Genomic DNA, 19,187 nt, shown 5'->3' with positions numbered 1-19,187 from the left:
GGCGCGCTCCCGGGGGCGCGGTCTCGCAGGTCCTGGTCCCCGCCCCCCCGCAGAACGCGGTCACAGAGTTGCCAGGAGCTGACCAATCCTGAGGCTACCTTAGTGGGGAGGCTTCCACCCCTGACTCCGCCCCCTCCCTGGCTTGCGCACCCTTGTTTCTGCAAAGAACTCTGCAACTCCGTTCCAAAGGGCACGCGAACTGCAGTTCTCCTCACGCTGGGGGCGGTATTGCGGGAGGAGGAGGACCGGGCATCTCGGACCCGCGTTCCTGCCCCTGCCCCCTGGGGATCCAGATCTGAAAGGGCATCTGTTCATCACCCACCCCGCTCCCCACCCCGCCTTTAAATCATTTACTAGATTCTGTAGGAGGAATTTCGTACTTGGTACTGCCTGCGCCTACCTCATGCCTCAGTGTCGGGGCTGGCGTTGTAGGAAAAATCTTTGAATGGAAACACAGTAAATTATTTTAAGGAGTTTGTAAAGTTCACATTTTCAGGGAGAGCCGTGAGGCACTGTGGCGCATGTGGTCTACAGGCCCACAGGCAACTGTTGCAAGTGTTCCATTTGGAAATTTCTGGAAAGCCGTAATTTTTGGAGTAGTAGCTCTTCAGTCTTTTTTTAAACTCCAGGCTTTGGAAAAGAATGAAACTAAATGTTACTAACATGTGTCATGTCGTGTATGGAAACATTAATAATGATCTGTTCCTTGGTTTTGTTTTGCTTTTACCACACAGCTTAGGAAAAACTAAACTGAACTCTAAAAGCAAAGGGTAAAGGGGCTGTATTGTTTTAGGCTCTGCGTTCATCTCTCCTGCTTTTCCTGTTGTCTGTCATCAGTAATGTTTTTTCCTGGTCTGGGTTTCAATCTAGGATCACACTTTAGTTGCCCTGATTGTTGGCTTTGTAATAAGGCAGAAATCATTTTAAGAGATGCTGTGTAAAAGCTCTCATGGCTGCCTGTCAGCTATTCTTACACAATCGCTACTGGAATATTTGGGGTAGAATTGATCAATAACATTTACACATTGTCTAGCAGAGGCTTTTAGAAAATGTATTTTAAGGTATGTGTCAGTTTTAAGAGGCTAATAACACATAAATCATAAAATATAAAAGTCAAATTGCGCCCCCACAGAGAGTCCTCTGGCGCATCTCTGTGGTCCTCCCAGGGGAACACAAGTCTCATTTGTGTTTTCCTTTGCCCCACCCCCATTTTAAGGTGCGCTTTCTGTACAGCAGAATTCACCCTCTCTGGTGTAAAGTTCTGTGAGTGTTGACTGCACAGCCGTGAAGCCACTGCCTGGTGGTTTCATCGTGCTCAGAATCTCGCCGTGGCGCTTTGCAGTTGGCACCAGGGGCCCCCTGTCCGTCCCTACAGTTGTGCCCTCTCCGGGATGTCCTATGAATGGACTGGTACGGTGGGGAGCTTTTGAGACCAGCTTCTTACACAATATAATGCATTTGATATTCACCCATGTTGATGCGGGAGTATCGGCCCCCCTTCTTTCCCTCTGTAGTGCTCATTTTGGAGGTACAGAATTTGTGTAGCCCCTAGCGAGGGGCACTTGGGTGGTTTCCAGTTTGCGGTGATAGGAATGCAGCCACTGTAAACGTTGCCATGTGAGCGAACATGTTTCATTTTTCATGTCACCCGTGGAAACCTGTAGGTTGCATGGTAAGGATAGGAAGTATACGCTTAACTTTATGAGAGACTGCCAAACTGTTTTGTAAACTAGCTGTTCCATTTTTTTTCCCAAAATTTATTTCTTTAGTTTTAGACAGAGGGGAAGGGAGGGAGAAAGAGAGGGAGAGAAACATCAATGTGTGGTTGCCTCTCATGTGTCCCCCACTGGGGAACCTGGGCCACAACCCAGGCATGTGCCCTGACTGGGACTTGAACCAGTGACCCTTTGGTTTGAAGGCGGGCACTCGATCCACTGAGCCACACCAGTCAGGGCATTTTTTGTATTCTCACTATGTATGTGTCTTTCCTTTTTCCACAAATGAGAGTTGCTCTGAACTTGCGTCTTTTACTGCGTGCTATCTGGGACGTGACTTCAGCACCAGGATGCACAGGGTCTCCTCCTTTCTTACAGCCGTGTACTGTGCCACCTCCTGGATCCACAGTGATTTATTTACAAGTCTCCTGCTGTGGACCTTTAGACTGGTTCCCGTCTCTTGCTGTTGTAAACTGGACTGGCTAACGCCCCATCGGGGGAAGAATGCCCTTGTTCAGGAGTCCGTGTGCATACAAGCTGTCCTCTCTGCGGGGTGAGTCCTCCAAGGAGGAACACCGGGTCACGTCGCTCCTACCTCCTTTGCCTTGGAGCGCCTCTCTAAAGGAGTCGGCATTCCTGTCCCTCTATCATCTCTCTAGGGACAGCGTGGATGGGGAGGCCTTGCGCTTAGTTCACAGGGTTCAGCGAAGGGGTTCTGACACAGTAACCTCCTGCCCACTCCACCAATTTCTTTAGAGGTCAGTTTTCAATCTTCTCAGCAGGGTGTAGTGAAAAAGCCACTTGAGGTAAAAGTTTCAGGAAGGTAGTGGCTGCATCTCCTAGGGGAAGTGGAAGCCCCAGGCTTTTGGAAACTTTAGGGAGAATTGAGATGAAAATGGGGCCAGCAGCCCCAAACATCTTGGGGGTAGCGGGGGTAGGGGATGGGATGGACACACAGACAAGGAACTTGTGTGTTTGGAGGGGAAGGTGCCTGCCATCTCCGGGGAGGTCTGGGTACATCTTCCCTGCACACACAGCATGCACCTGACCTTGAAAGGTTGACGGCTGCCGTATTGCTTGGCGTTTTCTGAAGAGGCTGCCATCCTGTTTGGCAGTAACAGCACCAGGGTGGTGGACCTCTGGGACTGGGATGCTGGGACTCATTTGGTGTCTGGAACAGGGAGCAGGGTCAGAGGCACGGGGAGACCAGAGTCAGCCCTGTCTTGCATTGTAGCATTTTTTCATCTTGCACAACACATGGTTTTCTCAGTCCAGCCTGGAGGGGGCGTAGTGGTGAGGGGAGGCCACCCTGAGTGGCATTTCTGTTAAATAAGATAAAGTACTTGGAAACAGAGTGGAAGAGACACACAGAGCTAGTTTATCGTTATCCAAGTTTAACATTCTCCTAAAGTTAAACACAGCACTGAGGCAGAAAACCAGAAAGCAGCAAAGAACACCTGTTATTTTTTTTAAACTTTAGTGAGGGGCAGGGCGGTAAAGCCAAAGCATTCGCAACCACTGGACTAGGATTGCAAAGTTACATGTGGGCTGCTTGATATCCTGTGGACAGTAAAACTGCCCTTTGGGGGAGGTTACCTCTTCTGTTGGGTAAGATGATTTACAGTAGATGTCTGTAAGTTGACATATGGCTTCCCGGAGTCGAGGCCCTAATAGAAACAGTAATTCAACCACAGGTACGTCTCATTGGGTAAAGGGTTGGCGACTGCTTTTGTAAATAAAGTTTTATTGGGCACGGTGGGCGTGGGGCCGCATTCAGGCTACAGCCACAGAGTGGACGAGTTGCAACAAAGACCGTATGGCCTGAAAATTTGCTGGGTGACCCTCTGTAGAGAAAGTTTGCCAGCTCCTGTGCAGAAGAATGAAGTAATTCTTGGGTAGGCTTTTTAGTCGGGGCTTCAGTACGAGATATGAAAAGCCCCATGGTCAGCCTTCGGCCAGTTTGCTGGTGTTGCGTCATTTTCTTAGCATTGTCTGGTCTGGAAGGGTTATGTGTTTAGGAAGTTTTTGTTAGGTCTTTGATGACGCCGCCTCTGAAGTTAAGGCCTGACCCTCAGATGCAGCCCCAGCCCAGGAAACAGGCCCTTCCTGCTCTTGCATGTGGCCTCCCCGAGGGTGGGGGAGGGTGGGGTCAGTGCGGGTCCTGGAGCGTCATTGTCTGCCTTGTATTGCTTCCTGCCACTGAGTTTCAGCTTGTGTCCCTGCAGACAGACCCTTAAGAATGACCATGACAGTAGTAATATGCACAGCAGCTAACTGATACCACACCTACAGTGTGTCTGTCAAGGAATCCAGTGCTTCACCCACATCATCTCATTTAGTTACAGGGAGGAGTTAAGGAACTGTTGTTATTACCCCCCTTTCACAAGACAGGAAAACCAAGGCTGCTGTTGGTTCTTTAAAGAAACCTTTATGGGGTTCTGGTGGGACATCAGGTGCTGCATCCCAAAGCCAATCACTCTCCCCCCTGGATTGCATGGACCTTGGGGTTGACTTTGCCATCCTGAGGACCCAGAAATGTGAGGTTCAGAGCCAAGGCGGCGAGGCTCCAGTCTGGGCTCCGCTGTAGCTCAGCAGAGCCAGTTTTCTCGCCTCTGTGAAATGGAGCCTCTTTGCTGGGGTCTTTGTTTAGAAGTGAATAAAGCACTTATGGGTGGTACATGAACCCTGTAAAAAGCTACACAGACATTGGTGGGTTAGCCCCCATCCTGCTTCTTAATTCTTTCTGGATCCATGGAGAAAATTGGAATAGGCACCTACGCATAGGTGTGTCAGATTCTGCATGTGGTTCATAAGGATGTTTGGGGAGCTCCTGCAGCTGGGAGTTCTTGCAGGAATTCTTGAGCCATAAGGTAAAAGTTGGGAACTTGGAACTGTTCCACATTCCTTCCTTCGCCTCCTCTATTCTAAGTGGACATGTGTCTGCTGAGCTCCTGCCAGGTGCAAGGAGGGGCCAGTGCAGTGGACGGTGCAGACACAGCCCCACCCCCGAAGCTCCCCTCTAGACAGACCACGCGCGTGAAGCTCCCAGGTGTGTGAGGGGCAGAGAGGCTGGGAGGACTCGGAGAGGCTGGCAGGCCCCAGACCACAGGAAACTTCCTGGCCTTGGCAAGTTTATTTTTATTCTCCAAGCCTCCGCTCTCCAGTGAAAGAGCCAGTGGCCATAAAAATTAAAATTGAAATACAATTAAAAGTTTGGTTTCTCAGTAGAAACCGGAACCTGTGTACATTCTTGGCAGGAAAGTAAAATGCTGCGGCCGCTGTGGAAAACAGCATGGTGGCTGCTCAAACAATTAAAAATGGAACCACCATATGATTCAACAGTTCTGCTTCTGGGCAGATACATGAAAGAACTGAAAGCAGAGTCTTGAAGAGATACCGGCACACCCATGCTCACAGCAGCATCACTCATAATGGCCAAAAGGTGGAAGCAACCTAGGCGTCCATGGGCAGGTGATGGATGAGCACAACCTGGTCCATCCACACAATGGAATATTATTCAGCCTTAAAAGGAAGGAAATTTTAATGCACAATGCACCCTGAGGACATTGTACTCAGTGAAATACGTCAGTCACAGATGGGCGGATGCTGGGTGGCTCCACTCACAGGAAGACCCTGGAGGAGTCAGGTCATAAAGACAGAGTGTAGATGGTTGTGGGGAGGGTGGACTGGGGAGGGGTCTGGGGAGTGAGTGTTTAATGGAGGCGGAGTTTCGGTTTGGGAGGATGAGAAAGTCCTGGAGATGGACGGTGGGGACAGTCCCCTGGCAAGGTGAGTGTACTGAATGCCGCTGAGCTACACGCTTAAAATATATAGGATGGCAAGTTTTATGTTATGTGTATTTTGCCATGATTAAAAAAATGTGGTTTCTTATTGCATTAACCACAGTCAACAGCCCCAGGGGAAAGCGGCTCCCCGGGTGGCCAGGCCATGCACAGACTGAGGTCGCTGCAGAGAGTTCTGTCAGACTGTGCTGCTCACATGTGAGTGTGGCTTTGGGGGCACGTCTGCTCCTCGAGTCTGGTTAGTGGGGTCCACTCGGGCTGCTGGCTGCAGCCATCAAAAAGCCTGAGAGTTTGGAGCAAGTGACACTCTGCAGTGTCCACGTCGTGTCTCAGGCCAAGCGGGGAGCGAGTGAAGACACAGCCTCCGAGGGTGGGCTCTGCTATGGCTGAGGGCTGGCCAGCCGCAGAGAAGCCACCTGCCCATGACAGTCTGGGAAAGGAGGACTGGTCGTTGCGGCCCAAGGGACCGAAATCTAGGGGTAATTAGGAAGCGATGAGTCGTGAGACAAGGGGAGGAAGAGGGTGTGTAATAAGCTGCTCGAGGAAGCCAGGAAAGGGTCTAGCCTTGTGCTCTGGTTGGTGTGGCTAAGTTGGTTGGGTGTGGCCGTGAAGCGAAAGGTCACTGGTTCGATTCCCTATCAGGGCACATGCCTGGGTTGTAGGTTTGGTTGCAGTCAGGGCGTGTTCAAGAGGTTAGGGTTAGCATGTGTTTCTCTCCCTCCCTCCCTCCCCCTCTCTAAAATAAATAAATAAGCAAACAAACAAACAAGTAAGTAAAATATTTAAAAAAAAAAACAATTCAGCCTTCCGTGGACAAGTTCAGTTGCACAAAATGAGAAATGTCCTCCGGCCACAAAACCCACGCCCTGCCGCCATCCTCAGGGCCTTCTCTTTCCTGCCCGTCCGTTACCTCCTTCCAGTCACAGCAGGAATGCCACCTCCTCTCTCCTGCAGCCAGCGTGTGCCGCGTGTCCGGTCACACACATGTGTGTTTGAGGAACTCATGGGCCTTCTCCACGGATCGGTGCCCCGCAGGTGGGGCCTGAGGTCCTGCAGTGGCTGCAGTGTGCAGATCGGTGCGAGCACACCTGTTGAAACAAGGGTCAATTTGCGCAGCCTTCTCGTGCCTCAGTTTCCCCACGTGTAAAATGGGGAAAGTGGAGGCAATAATATATCTGTTTATACCAGTACTGCGGGTGTGTGTTGGAGCTGGCTTGCTGAAGCCGATTGTTCAGTTTTCAGGAAACTTGTGAACTAGTTGTTAAACCAGCTATTATTAAAATTTAAATAACATAAGCTTACAATGAATAAAATTATGTTAAAAACAAAGGTAACAACTACTGAAAACTCCCTGCACCCTGACAACCTGGCTCTGGTCTTCTGTAAGTAATCCCTTCTCACCTGCGGTTTCTCTTTCCCTGTTTTCAGTGACCCGGGGTCCGAAAATGTTATGGAAAATTCCAGAATCAAGCAGTTCATAGGTCTTAAATTGTGCACCGCTCTGGACAGCGTGAAATCTCCCGCCGGCCCACGCAGCCCCTCCCGAGACGAGACACATCCCTGTGCCCAGCGTGCCCACTGTGCACAGGGTCCCTGCTCAGTAGCCCCTTAGCAGCACCCCTGACATCAGATCAGCTGTCACGGTGTTGCAGCTCCTTGAGCTCCTGCTCCAGTGGCTCCGTTTTACTGCGTGGTGCCACATTCACATGACTTTTATTACAACGTTGTTCTGATGGTTCTCTTTCATTCGTTACTGTTGCTAACCTCTTACTGTGCCTAATTTATAAGTTAAACTTTGCCGTCAGCGTGTATGTACAGGAAAACACATCGAATGTGTAGGATTGGGTCCTGAAATTTAAGATTTCAGGCATCCACTGGCGGTCTTGGAACGAATCCCTCACCATGAGCAGGGGGGACAACCTTATTTATGCTTTCGAGGTTATTTGCTGCTCTTGTATCTTTATGGTGGAGATTCTGTTTATGCTGCGGTGCCATGCACCTCAACGGCTCTGTTCAGTCACTTTAGGTTGGGGGTATTTACACCATGGAAATCGGCCAATGGTACAAGTCAGATCCTGCCTGTCCCCCTCTTTGAAGTGGTTGCTAAGCATCTGAAGCATGCAGCTGGTTTGGGGGCTCGAATGAGTCCATTCTTTTGTTAACAGTTTTGGGCCCGAGGAGCAGCACTTGCCCGTGCAGGTGAGGCTGCTGTTACTATTTTGCTTGGCCCGTACTCTCTAATGCAGCGTCGCTCTCCGTGCAGACAGGAACGGGACAAGACGCTGACCCGCTGTGTCCTCTCTCTCTCTCCAGTCTGCCCGACCGTCTGTAAGTCGCATGGCTGCACTGCCGAGGGCCTCTGCTGCCACAGCGAGTGCCTGGGCAACTGCTCCGAGCCCGACGACCCCACCAAGTGCGTGGCCTGCCGCAACTTCTACCTGGATGGCCGGTGCGTGGAGACCTGCCCGCCCCCGTACTACCACTTCCAAGACTGGCGCTGCGTGAACTTCAGCTTCTGCCAGGACCTGCACAACACGTGCAAGAACTCTCGGAGGCCGGGCTGCCACCAGTATGTCATTCACAATAACAAGTGCATCCCTGAATGTCCCTCTGGCTACACGATGAATTCCAGCAAGTGAGTTCTGGGTGTGGGTTCTGGGGGTGGGTTCTGGGGGCGGGGGCCACAAAGGTGGGAAGGAGCATGGGGCTGGTGACGGTGGTGCCCCGGTTGAAGCTGTGACAGGCCGGAATCTATTGCTGTGATGACCGGGGGAGGCTCGGGTCCCCTGCACGCCGTTTCTGCCTCCTGGTTGGCCCTGGCCTTTGCAGCACGAGTTGACAAACTGTCTCTGTCGAGGGCCAGAGAGTAAGTATTTGGGGATCTTGCACATGACTCTTAAAGCTTTCTGTGGCTAGCATTGGGAATACAAGGCATATGGACAGAAGTCCTTGGCCTCCTGTGGGCTCCTTCACGTTTATGGGACCCTCTCCACAGTTGTGACACCCAAGAAGGAGCTCGGGTTTCTTATGTTTCTTCTGGTGTGGAGCTGGACAGTGTGCTGAGGTCAGCCCACAGCACAAGGCGGAGGAGACTCAATTCTTCCCTATCCCCAGGCTTTGTTGTGCTTTGAAACCAAGTGCCATGAGGCCATTTCCCACCGTTTGGGTGAGAAGGAGCGGAGTTTTCCTTCTTTGCTGCGAGTCAGGGGCCTCCACACATTGCAGACTCTTCGTTCGTGGTGTTAGCTTCTTAGACGAGCTATTTTGGTTTCTTAGGGCTGTAACCAAGTTTAAAAAAATCTGTTTCCTGGTTTTTGTGTTGTGGGTTTGAAAAAAAGCCTCCACAAAAAACAACACAAAAACAAATTAGAAACAGATTCACACCAAGGGGCCTTGAGCTGACCTGCTTACGTAAAAATTCCTCCTCTTCAGACTTGAGAATTAGCCAAGCGAGTGTTCTGGTGGGCAATTTTGTTTTCCCAGGAGGGCGGGTGCGGAAGACAGTCTTCATTTCAGTGCTTACGAGCCTGTGTTCGAGTGTTTGTGAAACCTGCAAGTACACTGTGTGTTATTAGTTTTTGACAAAAACCTGTCCTGTGGCTTTGTTGACCAAAAATAGGCAACTATAAATCACTTTGCATGCCAGAGAAAGCTATTTTTTTCTTTTTAGGGGCTAGTTTATCAGTACAGTTGGGGAAATGACTATTTCATTTTGATTCGTTTTTTTTTTTATCAACATCTTTTAGTAAGATGTTTGTTTAAAAGACATTGGCTTTAAATACAAGATTCACCGTAGCAGACCCGAGAAGCAGAGCGGCCCCCTGTGATGTCCTCCAGGTGGTGCGTGGCCCTGAAACGCAAGCCCCTCGGGGAGTGGGTGGGCATCCAGTGATGCTGGTCACCTTCGCTGAGGGAGGGCGAAGTGAGCGATGCTTCTTAAGACTCATTGTAGCACAATTTTCCTAGTTTCCTTTTATAAACTAGGTTTATAAAAAAACTAGTATTTTTCCTTCTGAAACTTTCATTTTGTTTTATTTTATGGAAGAAGTCAGCTCTGTGCATTTTCTAGTGTGGTTTGATGTCAAATAGGGCCAGGTGCGCTCTTCCCCATTCTCGGGCCCATGCAGGAAATAGGTCTCGGTGCTTTCAGAGCAGGGACCTGGGGCACGTGTGCAGTCACATAGAATCACGTGGAGTCATGTGGAATCACGGGGTTGCTCCCAGACACCTGGGGGAGCAGGCGTGGTTTTCAGTGAGACAAGGAGGACTCTGTATTTGGGGTGAATTTTCGGGGTGTGGCGGGTGCAGGGTGTTCCTGTTGCCCGCCTCCCAGAATGCCCTGCCCTTTGATCTCTGCGTGGCTGGCTTCTCCTTGTCACCCAGGTGACAGCCTGCAAGTCACTTCCTTGGAGAGCCCTGCCCTGTCCGACCACCTTGTCTGAATCGGCTATCCAGTTGCTCTTTGGCACATCACCCAGTTGTAACTCTCTTCGTGGCTTCCACCACTCGCTGGTGATGTAATTATCAGTTTATTAGTGTTCCCCAGCTCCACCGTACACTTTCTGAGGGTATCAGCTCCTCCCGCAGAGCAGCCCATCCCAGCCCAGAACTCGTTTGAGATTTCCGATGGCTGACGGGTGGTTTGTCCGGCACGGGCAGGGTCAGCCCTGACCCACGGCCTCGGATAGCCTCTCTCCAAGTGGCTCCTCATCCTGATGGTGAGGAGGGACATGCTTCAGTGTGCAAGTGCTTTTCAAGCCTCTGCTGACAACCCATTTGCCAATATCCCACCGGCCAGAGCAGTTCATCTGGCCCAGCCTAGATTCCCTGGACGAGGAAACAGCTCCCACTTCCTGAGGGGAAGGCTGAGAAGAACATAGGGTTGCTTGTCGTGTCCCATGGGGAGGGCCACTGGTTTGCTCACTCTCGTGTGCCTGTGGCTCCGAGTAGGCGTTGGCAGCGGGCCAGAGAGAACATGGTTTCAGCTCTGGAGGCCACGTGGTCTCTGCTGCAGCTACTCTGCCCTGATGGCGTGGGGCCCGCCACGGACGACATTTGAACCAGTGGCTGTGGCTATCTGCAACATTATTCACAGCAACAGGTGGCCAGCTGGCCTTGGCACATGGGCCGTTTTTGGGTCCCTAGCTTACAGTGTCACCTGCCACGTAATAAGTGTTCAGTGAGTGGCTGTAGAACCAACAAAAGGACCCAGCAGCTGCAGAACTAGCGAAAGGACCTGAACATTTGGCTGCGATTCTGCTTGTGCTTCAGCCGCTCGGGCATCAGCGGGCTGCGGTGCACTAGTGTGTGGCGCCGGAGTTCACGTCGCAGCGCAGGTGCAGACTCTGTCCTCTGCAGGACGGCCCTCACTTCAGACGCCAGCCGCACTTGGGGGTCCTTAGACTACCTACACTTCTCATCAACTGGCTGTAAGTTTGGGGGCTCCCACAAGCCCTTGTGTTCAGTGCTTTGTTAGAACAGCTTGCAGAATAAAACAAAGCTGTACTGCTGTGCCTGAGCCTGCTGACGGTGGCCCCTCGGTGAGGAATGCCCGCCACGCACATTTCGCTTGTAGCAAGCTGTGCAGGCAGTGCCCCCAGCAGGCCCCCGGCTTACTGCTGGGCTAGCTCTCACGGTTCTGATCATGACCCCTGGATGCACTTCAGAAAGAAACCATCCGGGAGCTCTGACAAACAGATCTATTACTCACAGATTCGGGAGGCACGTGGGATGCCCAAGAGCCAGACCCTGGGCAGAGAGGAGGCAGTGGGAAGAAGAGGGTGGAGGAACCTGGGGCTCAGCCTTTTACAGGGCCTGAGGGAGGCATCTAAAGTTTCCCAGGTTCTCTCTTTTTTATTAAAGATTTTTATTTATTGATTGATTTTAGAGAAAGAGGAACTGGGGAGAGATCAGTTTGTTGTTCCACTTACCTGTGAGTTCATTGGTTGATCTCTGGGTTCTCTCTCTAGTGTCAAATTCAAAGCCTGAGAGCAGGAGTTAGGGTCCAGGAAGAGAGAAGAAGGGCCTTCCAAGTGGTCGGTTATCCAGGTGACCCAGGGCTTTCTGCAGGAGGGACCTTCATGGACGAAGAGCCTGATTCCTTATCTGGGTGTTTTCCTAGTAGCTGAGTCATAGGCCTGCACTGTGCTTGTTCAAGATGGATGTCTTCTGCGGTGGGTGCCTCGGCACCAGGAAGCGTAGTGTGAGGCGCACACCACCTCCTTTGATCGCAGCTTTGTTACTAAGGGTGCACGTAGGGTGAGGTCTGGGAGCTCCCGGAACCGGGGACGTCATCACCCTCCCAGCATGTGGACGTGTTCACCAGCCGGAAAAGCCCGCTGAGTTTTTACTGGGTCTTCATTACACAGTTGTGATCCAGTGAATCCTTGACCACGTGATGGAACTCGATCTCCAGCCCCTCCTCTCTCTTGAGGTCAAGTGGCTAAACGACCCAACACTCCAATCACGCAGTTGGTCTTTCTGGTGACCAGCTCCATCCTAAGGTTATGCAGGGACCACCACAGGCCACTTCGTTAGCCTAACACAGGTGCCCCCAGCCCTCAGGAGATTCCAAGAGCTTTTGAAGCTCTGTGCTGGGACCTGGGGCGAAGACCCGCTATGTTCTTTATTTTACCACCATCACAAGCTCGTTCTGAAGAATCGGAATATACAGGCATGTAGAAGTAACAGTGGCGATGATGCCTCTAATAAAAAGCAATCACCATAGCAATGACAAATACATTTTCTTCTCTATGTACCGAGTGCTTTGGGTGGCACGTATCATGTGGTCTACATTGCGAGGGTGGGTACTGTCATTCTCTCCACTTCACAGATGAGGAAACTGAGACTTTGAGAAATTAACAGTTGGTATTGTTGAGGTTGTGTGTAACCAGACCCCAACTCCAACTGCCTGAAGCAAGATTAAAGGAGTTTATTATAACCAAAAAGTTTAGGGAATAGCTTCAGGCACAGCTGTAACCAGGAGCTCGTGATATACACAATCACTTTCTTTTCTATCCTTGGTTTTGTTTCTCTCTCCATTGGTTTTGTTCTCAGGCAGCCTCTCCCCAGCTTCTTGCCCCATGCTAACAATATAGCAGTATTTTCGTAGATACCCCAGAAGGAGGACAATGTCTCCTTCCAGGAAGCTCTAGCAAAATGCTGACTGCATTGACTTGGTATGTCTGAGCCCTTGAGATGGAAAACGGTGCCCAGCCCAGCCTGGATCCTGCGTCCTGCCTGGACCCAGGAAAGCCGAGCCAGCAACAGCTGATCGACACAGAGACCCCATGCAGGGCAGGGTTCCCACAGGACTCCTGGGGACTGTAGTTTGGAGGACATCAGGCTGAAGGCAGGTGAAGCCCAAGTCTGCTCCCAGTCACCCTTCATCAGGCGCGAGGTCCTGTTTTAACCACGGTCGTGTCAGACCCCACACAGAACAAACATCCCATCTGAGAGTAGCAGCCTAAGTTCTACCCCACTGCGGGGACAGCAACAGTTCTGCCACTTGGGCATCGTAGCAAAGTGAGTCCCCTGTGAGGCCCATCAGCTCGACGTCATTCCATCACCATGGTGACTCCGGGGAGTCCCGTCAGCTCAGTGCACTAGTGTGAGTCCTGTCTCCACAGGGTAGAGGAGAATTCTCTCCCCGTGAGGCACGGTGTGAGCCCCATGAGCCCAGGCACAGAGGAGCCCTGCCACGCTGGGGAGGAAGCTTGGTCCCCTGGGCAGTGCTGCGGGACCCCTGCTGGGGGAACCTGGATAAGCCTATCATTTCAGACGCTGGTTTTCACCTTGAGCCAATCGCCCTCCTCCCTCCAGGGGACAATGGCTGGAGACATTTCTGCTGGTCACTCTTTGGGTGGGGGCGGAATTGGGAGTCAGTGGGTGAAGCCCAGGGGTGCTGCGTAGCACATGTAATGCACAGGACCGCCCCCCATGGAGCGTTCTCAGGCCCCGGGTGGTAGTGGTGCCGTGGGTGCAGGACCTGCTTTAGGGTGACGGTGATGGTGATGGTGGCAGTCTCGTTGCTTGGGACCCTGTGCAACACGCTGTCTGTGTGTCTAGACCCCTGACCCCTCTCTTTCCACTTTTCCCTCAGCTTGATGTGCACGCCATGTCTGGGCCCCTGTCCCAAGGTCTGTCACCTCCTGGAAGGCGAGAAGACCATCGACTCGGTGACGTCTGCCCAGGAGCTGCGAGGCTGCACTGTCGTCAATGGGAGCCTCATCATCAACATTCGAGGGGGCAGTGAGTGCTGGGGGATGGCCTGCTGGGGTCCATGTTCCCCAGGCCGGGAGGGGAAAATGGTCTAGGCTTTGCTTTCTACCTCTTAGGTTATTTTAAGCCCTTCCTGAGCGGTTCAGTGGAGCCACCCAACCATTTGCTTCCAAACCCGAAATTCACAGCTCCATGTGGTCTCACGCTCCCCATTGAGAAGAGATTCTGAATGTCCACGTTGGTAGCTGAAACATCAGGAATTTACGTTTTTATTTTTTTATCCTCACCTGAGGATTTTTCGTTGCTCTCTCTCTGTCGACATCGATGTGAGAGGGGAACATCAATTGTTTGCCTCCCGTACGTACCCTGACCAGGGGTGGAACCTGCAGCCTAGGAACGTGCCCTGACTGGGAATCGAACGTGCAGCCTTCCAGTGTACAGGAAGGATGCTCCAACCAACTGCGCCACGCCAGCCAGGGCGGGAATTTGTGTTTGTAACAAGCAGGCAACATGCCCTATTTCAGAGCTGGGGGCCATGTGTCCAGAAGTACCATTGCAGGCCAAAAGATATTCCTCTGTTTGTTTATTCAGCAAACATTCACAAAATATTTGTAGTGAACGAGGCAGTCTTTGCATGATGAATCTTGCAAGCAAGCAGATCAACTTAGGATGTAAACTCAGGTAGTGGTCCTGCTATGGAGGAAGCAAAGTAGGTAACAGAGGGGCGGAGGTGGGCAACCTTTTCTTATAAAGGACCACATAATAAATATATTCAGCTTTGCAGGCCAGAGGGTGTCTGTCCTGATTACTCACCTCTGCCCTTGTAGGGAACATGTGAACAAATGGGTGTGCTCTGTGCCGATAAAACTTTATTTAGAAAGCAGACTGGGCTTGGCCAGTGGGCTACAGTTTGCAGACCTCTGGAACACAACAAGAGGTTGCTATTTTAGAAGTCTCCGGTCAGGGGAGCCGTGTTTTGAGTTGGTGGTGTTACAAACCAAGCACATGGGTGGGAGGGCGATGTTCTGGGGAGAGGAGGCAGCAGGCAGAGTCCCGAGGCGGGAGCTCACTGGGTCTGCCGAGAGGATGGTGCAGGGGTCCACGCATCTGGAACGGGGGGAGCAGGCTACCAGATGGGGGACTTGCTGACCCCACAGTAAGGGCTTTGGATTCTCTTTTCATTATGATTCATTTTGAGCAGGACATGTCAGCATGGGATTTAATTCCTTACTGTGAGAAATTCAGGGAAGATTAAAATATTTGTGTAAAACTCACTGGATATTCTCTCCTTTCCGCAGACAACCTGGCAGCTGAGCTAGAGTCCAACCTCGGCCTCATTGAAGAAATCTCAGGGTATCTGAAAATCCGCCGCTCCTATGCTCTCGTGTCACTGTCCTTCTTCCGGAAGTTACGTCTGATTCGGGGGGACACCTTGGAAATCGGGTATGTGGGCCTGGTTCCGTGGCTGAGGCCTGAGCAGTAACGAGGAAGTTTGTGTGTTGTGAAGAGTTGGGGGTCTGGTCAAGACAAGCTGAATGAAGAAAGTGTGTGTGTGCACACAACGTACACACACGTACAGGGAACGCTGTTCGGGCGTATTATCTGTAGAAAAGAATGAGATGCTGCCACTTGTGACAACATGGATGGACCTAGAGGGCGTTGTGCGAGGGAAACAAGTCAGACAGAGCTCAATCCCGTGCGGCCTCACTTAGTGCAGAATCCGACAAAACCAGCAAGGGCACAGACACAGAGGCCGGACTGCTGGCCGCCGGGGGCAAGGTTGGGGGCTTGGGGAGTGCATGGGTGGAATGGAGAAAGGTGTTCAAACGGTGCAGACTTCCAGTCAGGAAATGAGTCCCCGGGTGGGCTGTGCGCAGCAGGGCAGCTGCGCTCGGCAGTGCTGTAGTGTGTATTTAGAAGCTGCTAAGAGAGTGGACGTGACACTTCTCACCACAAGAAAAAACGTTTCTTAACTCTGTGAGGAGATGGATGTTAGCTAAAACTTAGTGTTGTAATAATTTTGTAATATATGTGTGACATTGTTACATTGTACACCTAAAACTAATTAACTCTAGATGTCAATTACATTGCAATAAAACTGGGGGGGGGGGCGGGATGGAAAAACCTAAGGGTTTCCTATTGTGGTATAAGCAGCGTGTGACATTATGGTCGTTTCAGGCGCATACTGATTCAGTGTTTGTGCACATTGTGAAATGATCACCACCATTAGTCCAGTTAACACCCATCACCACACCTAGCAACAAAAAAATTACTTTTTCTTGCAATGAGAACCGTTAAAACCTGTTCAGATATTCAGTACAGTGTTGTTAGCCAGTCACTATCTTGTAACGTAGGGGTTTTTAAAGCTAAAAACATCTATTAGGAGGATGTGCCTGGCGCCCCTTGAAAGGAAGGGATGTGTGTAGGAACGTGTCTGAAGACCCAGCCAAGGAAAGCGGCACCCGTCTCACAGTCTCTGTTGGAAGTCGCAGGGGAACAGCCCACCTGTGAGCCCTCCTGGGGCGCTCGCTGGAGGGAGACAGGGCATCCAGCGCTCTGGACTTTGCTGTGAGTTGCCGTGCAGGCTTGACCAGGACCCTTCAGGTGCTGCGTCCAGGACCTTCTCATGTCCTGGTCCTGTGGCTGCTGACCACACCTGTTCCTCTAGGATATCTCGTCTCCTCTGGCCCACAGGGTTCTAACTGCCCAAGATACTGGCCTCCGGGATCTCCTTCCTCATTCCTCTCCCAGGTCCCTTTGGAGAGTCGGTGTCTTGGGCTCCCAGACTCAGCCACCCCTCTAGTAGTGATCTCTAGTGCTGAGACCTTTGGCCCTGGCTTACCACCAAGCCTGTCCCCAGCCAGGTGACCCCCAGCAGCCACAAATTCAGCAAATTCAGCCTCAGATTTCTCGGATTTGCTCCTCTTGAAGTCTCACCAACCCTGTTTCAGTTAGTGAAACAACAGAAATCCACACTAGCCATGTTTCGTGCAGATTGAGATGGACTCCTGGGCCAGAAGTCTGAGGAAGGCCATCCAAAAATTCCATCGAGGAAAGGACCCGGGATCTTCCCACCTTTGTGCTCCTCATGGTCACAAGGTGATGACTGCCTCACTCCCAACCTTAGTCTGTAGACCAACAGGAATAGAGGAAAGGGACACAGGTATATGCCAGTCGAGACCCTCTAGAAAGATCTTACCTCGAACCTCCCACACTCTCACCCTCAACATTGATTTCTGTGTATATCTCAGCCAGAACGGGGTCGTGTGGCTGCTCCTAGCTGCAGGGGAGTCTGGGAGAGTGAATACTTACCTCTTTCAGTCTGTGTGGTAGAAGAAGGCAAGGGAAGAGAGGGACTGTGCTTGCATTTCAAGTAGCCAGTCCACAGAATTGTTTAGACTACCTTCTTGAATCACTCACCAGCTCATGCTGATTTTTCTGCCATAAAACTGCCTTTTTGTTGATGTTCAGACCTTCCATCTGTATTACTCCAGTGGTCTCCCAGCTGGGCATCCTAGAACCAGGCCTGTGCTGTCCAACAGAAATGTAATGCAAGTCATGTATGACTTGAAATGTTCCAGTAGCCACATTTTAAAATTTTCAAATGGAATAGGTGAAGTGAATTTCAGTAATGCGTCTTACTTAGCCCATGTCGTCTAAAACGCCATTTCCACTTGGGACCAATATAAGCAATAACAAAGAAGATCCTCAACACTCTTTTTTTTGCATGCTAAGTCTTCAAAATTTGTTTGTTTACTTGCAGTACAGTTCAGAACGGCCACGTTTCAAGTGCACAGTAGCTCGAGGTGGCTAGTAGTTCCGGGTTGTACAACACAGGCCTGAGTGCTTTGCTTCTTCTATCCATTACGTGCTGGTGGCCCACTAATGTTGTAAGGCACAGGGCTAAGCAAGGTCGTTGTTATGAAACCCTCAATGGCTCCTCTCTGCTACCAAGGAAGGTCCCATGTTCTTCGTCTTGGTCTGGTATGTAGTGTACTAGAGGATTTGGCCCACGGCAGCTCTCCAGTCTTGCATCCCATCACCTGTTGGCCAGAGCAGGCTACCTTGCGCTTCCTTGGGCCCAGCCCAGGTGCCCCTCGTCCTCAGTCTTTTCCCTCCGTGAAACCCATATCTCAATCCATCACAGTCTCACTTTCCTTCCCCACAATATGGAGCTCAGACACCTTCCTGGCCATGAACACTCCCTCAAATTCCCTTGCCCCTTCCACCCCTTACCCCATACTTACTGAGTTTGTGACAAGCGAGGGATTAGGGCTGGATAGGTGGTGCAGAATAAGATCAAATCCAGCCTTAGCCCCGCCGTCTTGGAGTTGGTGATTATGAACTGATGAATGACTAGGTGTGTGTGTTTCCATAGGAACTACTCTTTCTATGCCTTAGACAACCAGAACCTGAGGCAGCTGTGGGACTGGAGCAAGCACAACCTTACCATCACTCAGGGGAAACTCTTCTTCCACTACAATCCCAAACTCTGCTTGTCGGAAATTCATAAAATGGAGGAAGTTTCGGGAACCAAGGGGCGCCAGGAGAGGAACGACATCGCCTTGAAGACCAATGGGGACCAGGCGTCCTGTAAGTGGTGATACCTGTTACCTCCAACCTGTGGACCAGATAATTTGGCTTCCCTTCCCTTCCCTTCCCACGCTGGCCCCCAGGGGTTACCAGCGTCCCCCTAGTGAGCTTAAACAACTCTTTGTGGGATAGGCTTTTTAAACACCGAGGACAGGTGTGTTTCTTGTCTCTGTGTCTTCTGCACCAGGTACAGTGCCTGGTACTGGAAGATGCCACATAAGCATTGAATGAATGAAAGAAAGACACCTCTCTCTGTATGACTTTGGCTCAAATGCTATGGCAGGTCCTGTAGTTGCTACAGCTGGGGACTGTCAGCCCACTAAACTCCTGTGACAGGTTCCCTCTTGAGGAGATACCTGCTTATTGAGCAGCCAGGGATCCCATAATTCCCTCACGTGGACTTGGTTCCTTACAGCAGGATGTGGTCCACGCTGTGGGGTTCTGGGGAGGAACAGTGAGTTTGGGGTTAGCATAAGGGAGGATTTGCATTCCAAGCAGAGGAGGTCACCCTTCCCAAGGCATTGGAGAGACGAGGAATTGTCTGTCCAGGGTATGACCTGTCCCCTCAGTAAAGTCACTCAGCAGGCACTCGTCTGCCCTGGAGTTACATCTTCTGACATGTCAGGCTGGGAAGTCCATGTGCACGACCAAATTGTGTCGGGCCTCCCAGAAATCCCTAACTGTTGGCCTGTCGTTCTTTCTGCATTGGTGCCGACTGCTGTTACTCAGTTGAGCATCTGGCCGGGCAGTTGACGGGCAGTAGGGGCCAACTGCCATGACCAGTTCTTGCCTCTGAATCCTGGGTGATGTGGAACAGCAGGTCGACATTTCCCTTTTCATGGACATTCTTGGGAGA

The 19,187-nt window shown here is 51.2% G+C and overlaps 1 protein-coding gene across 3 annotated transcripts in view; it reads left to right on the top strand.

Moving 5' to 3' along the window:
- INSR (insulin receptor) overlaps nt 1–19,187 on the top strand; it is a 161,655-nt gene that overhangs the window by 76,666 nt on the left and 65,802 nt on the right. For all 3 annotated transcript variants that reach the window (XM_053912402.2, XM_053912401.2, XM_053912403.2), the window contains 4 exons: nt 7,832–8,153; nt 13,620–13,768; nt 15,037–15,181; nt 18,117–18,331. In XM_053912402.2, the coding sequence (XP_053768377.1) occupies nt 7,832–8,153; nt 13,620–13,768; nt 15,037–15,181; nt 18,117–18,331 (831 nt within the window). The remainder of the gene's footprint in view (nt 1–7,831; nt 8,154–13,619; nt 13,769–15,036; nt 15,182–18,116; nt 18,332–19,187) is intronic.

Source organism: Desmodus rotundus, chromosome 10 (assembly GCF_022682495.2).
Source record: "Desmodus rotundus isolate HL8 chromosome 10, HLdesRot8A.1, whole genome shotgun sequence".
Taxonomy (NCBI): Eukaryota; Metazoa; Chordata; class Mammalia; order Chiroptera; family Phyllostomidae; genus Desmodus; species Desmodus rotundus.
The sequence above is the reverse complement of the archived record's forward strand: the minus strand, read 5'-3'. Positions and strand labels throughout refer to the sequence as shown.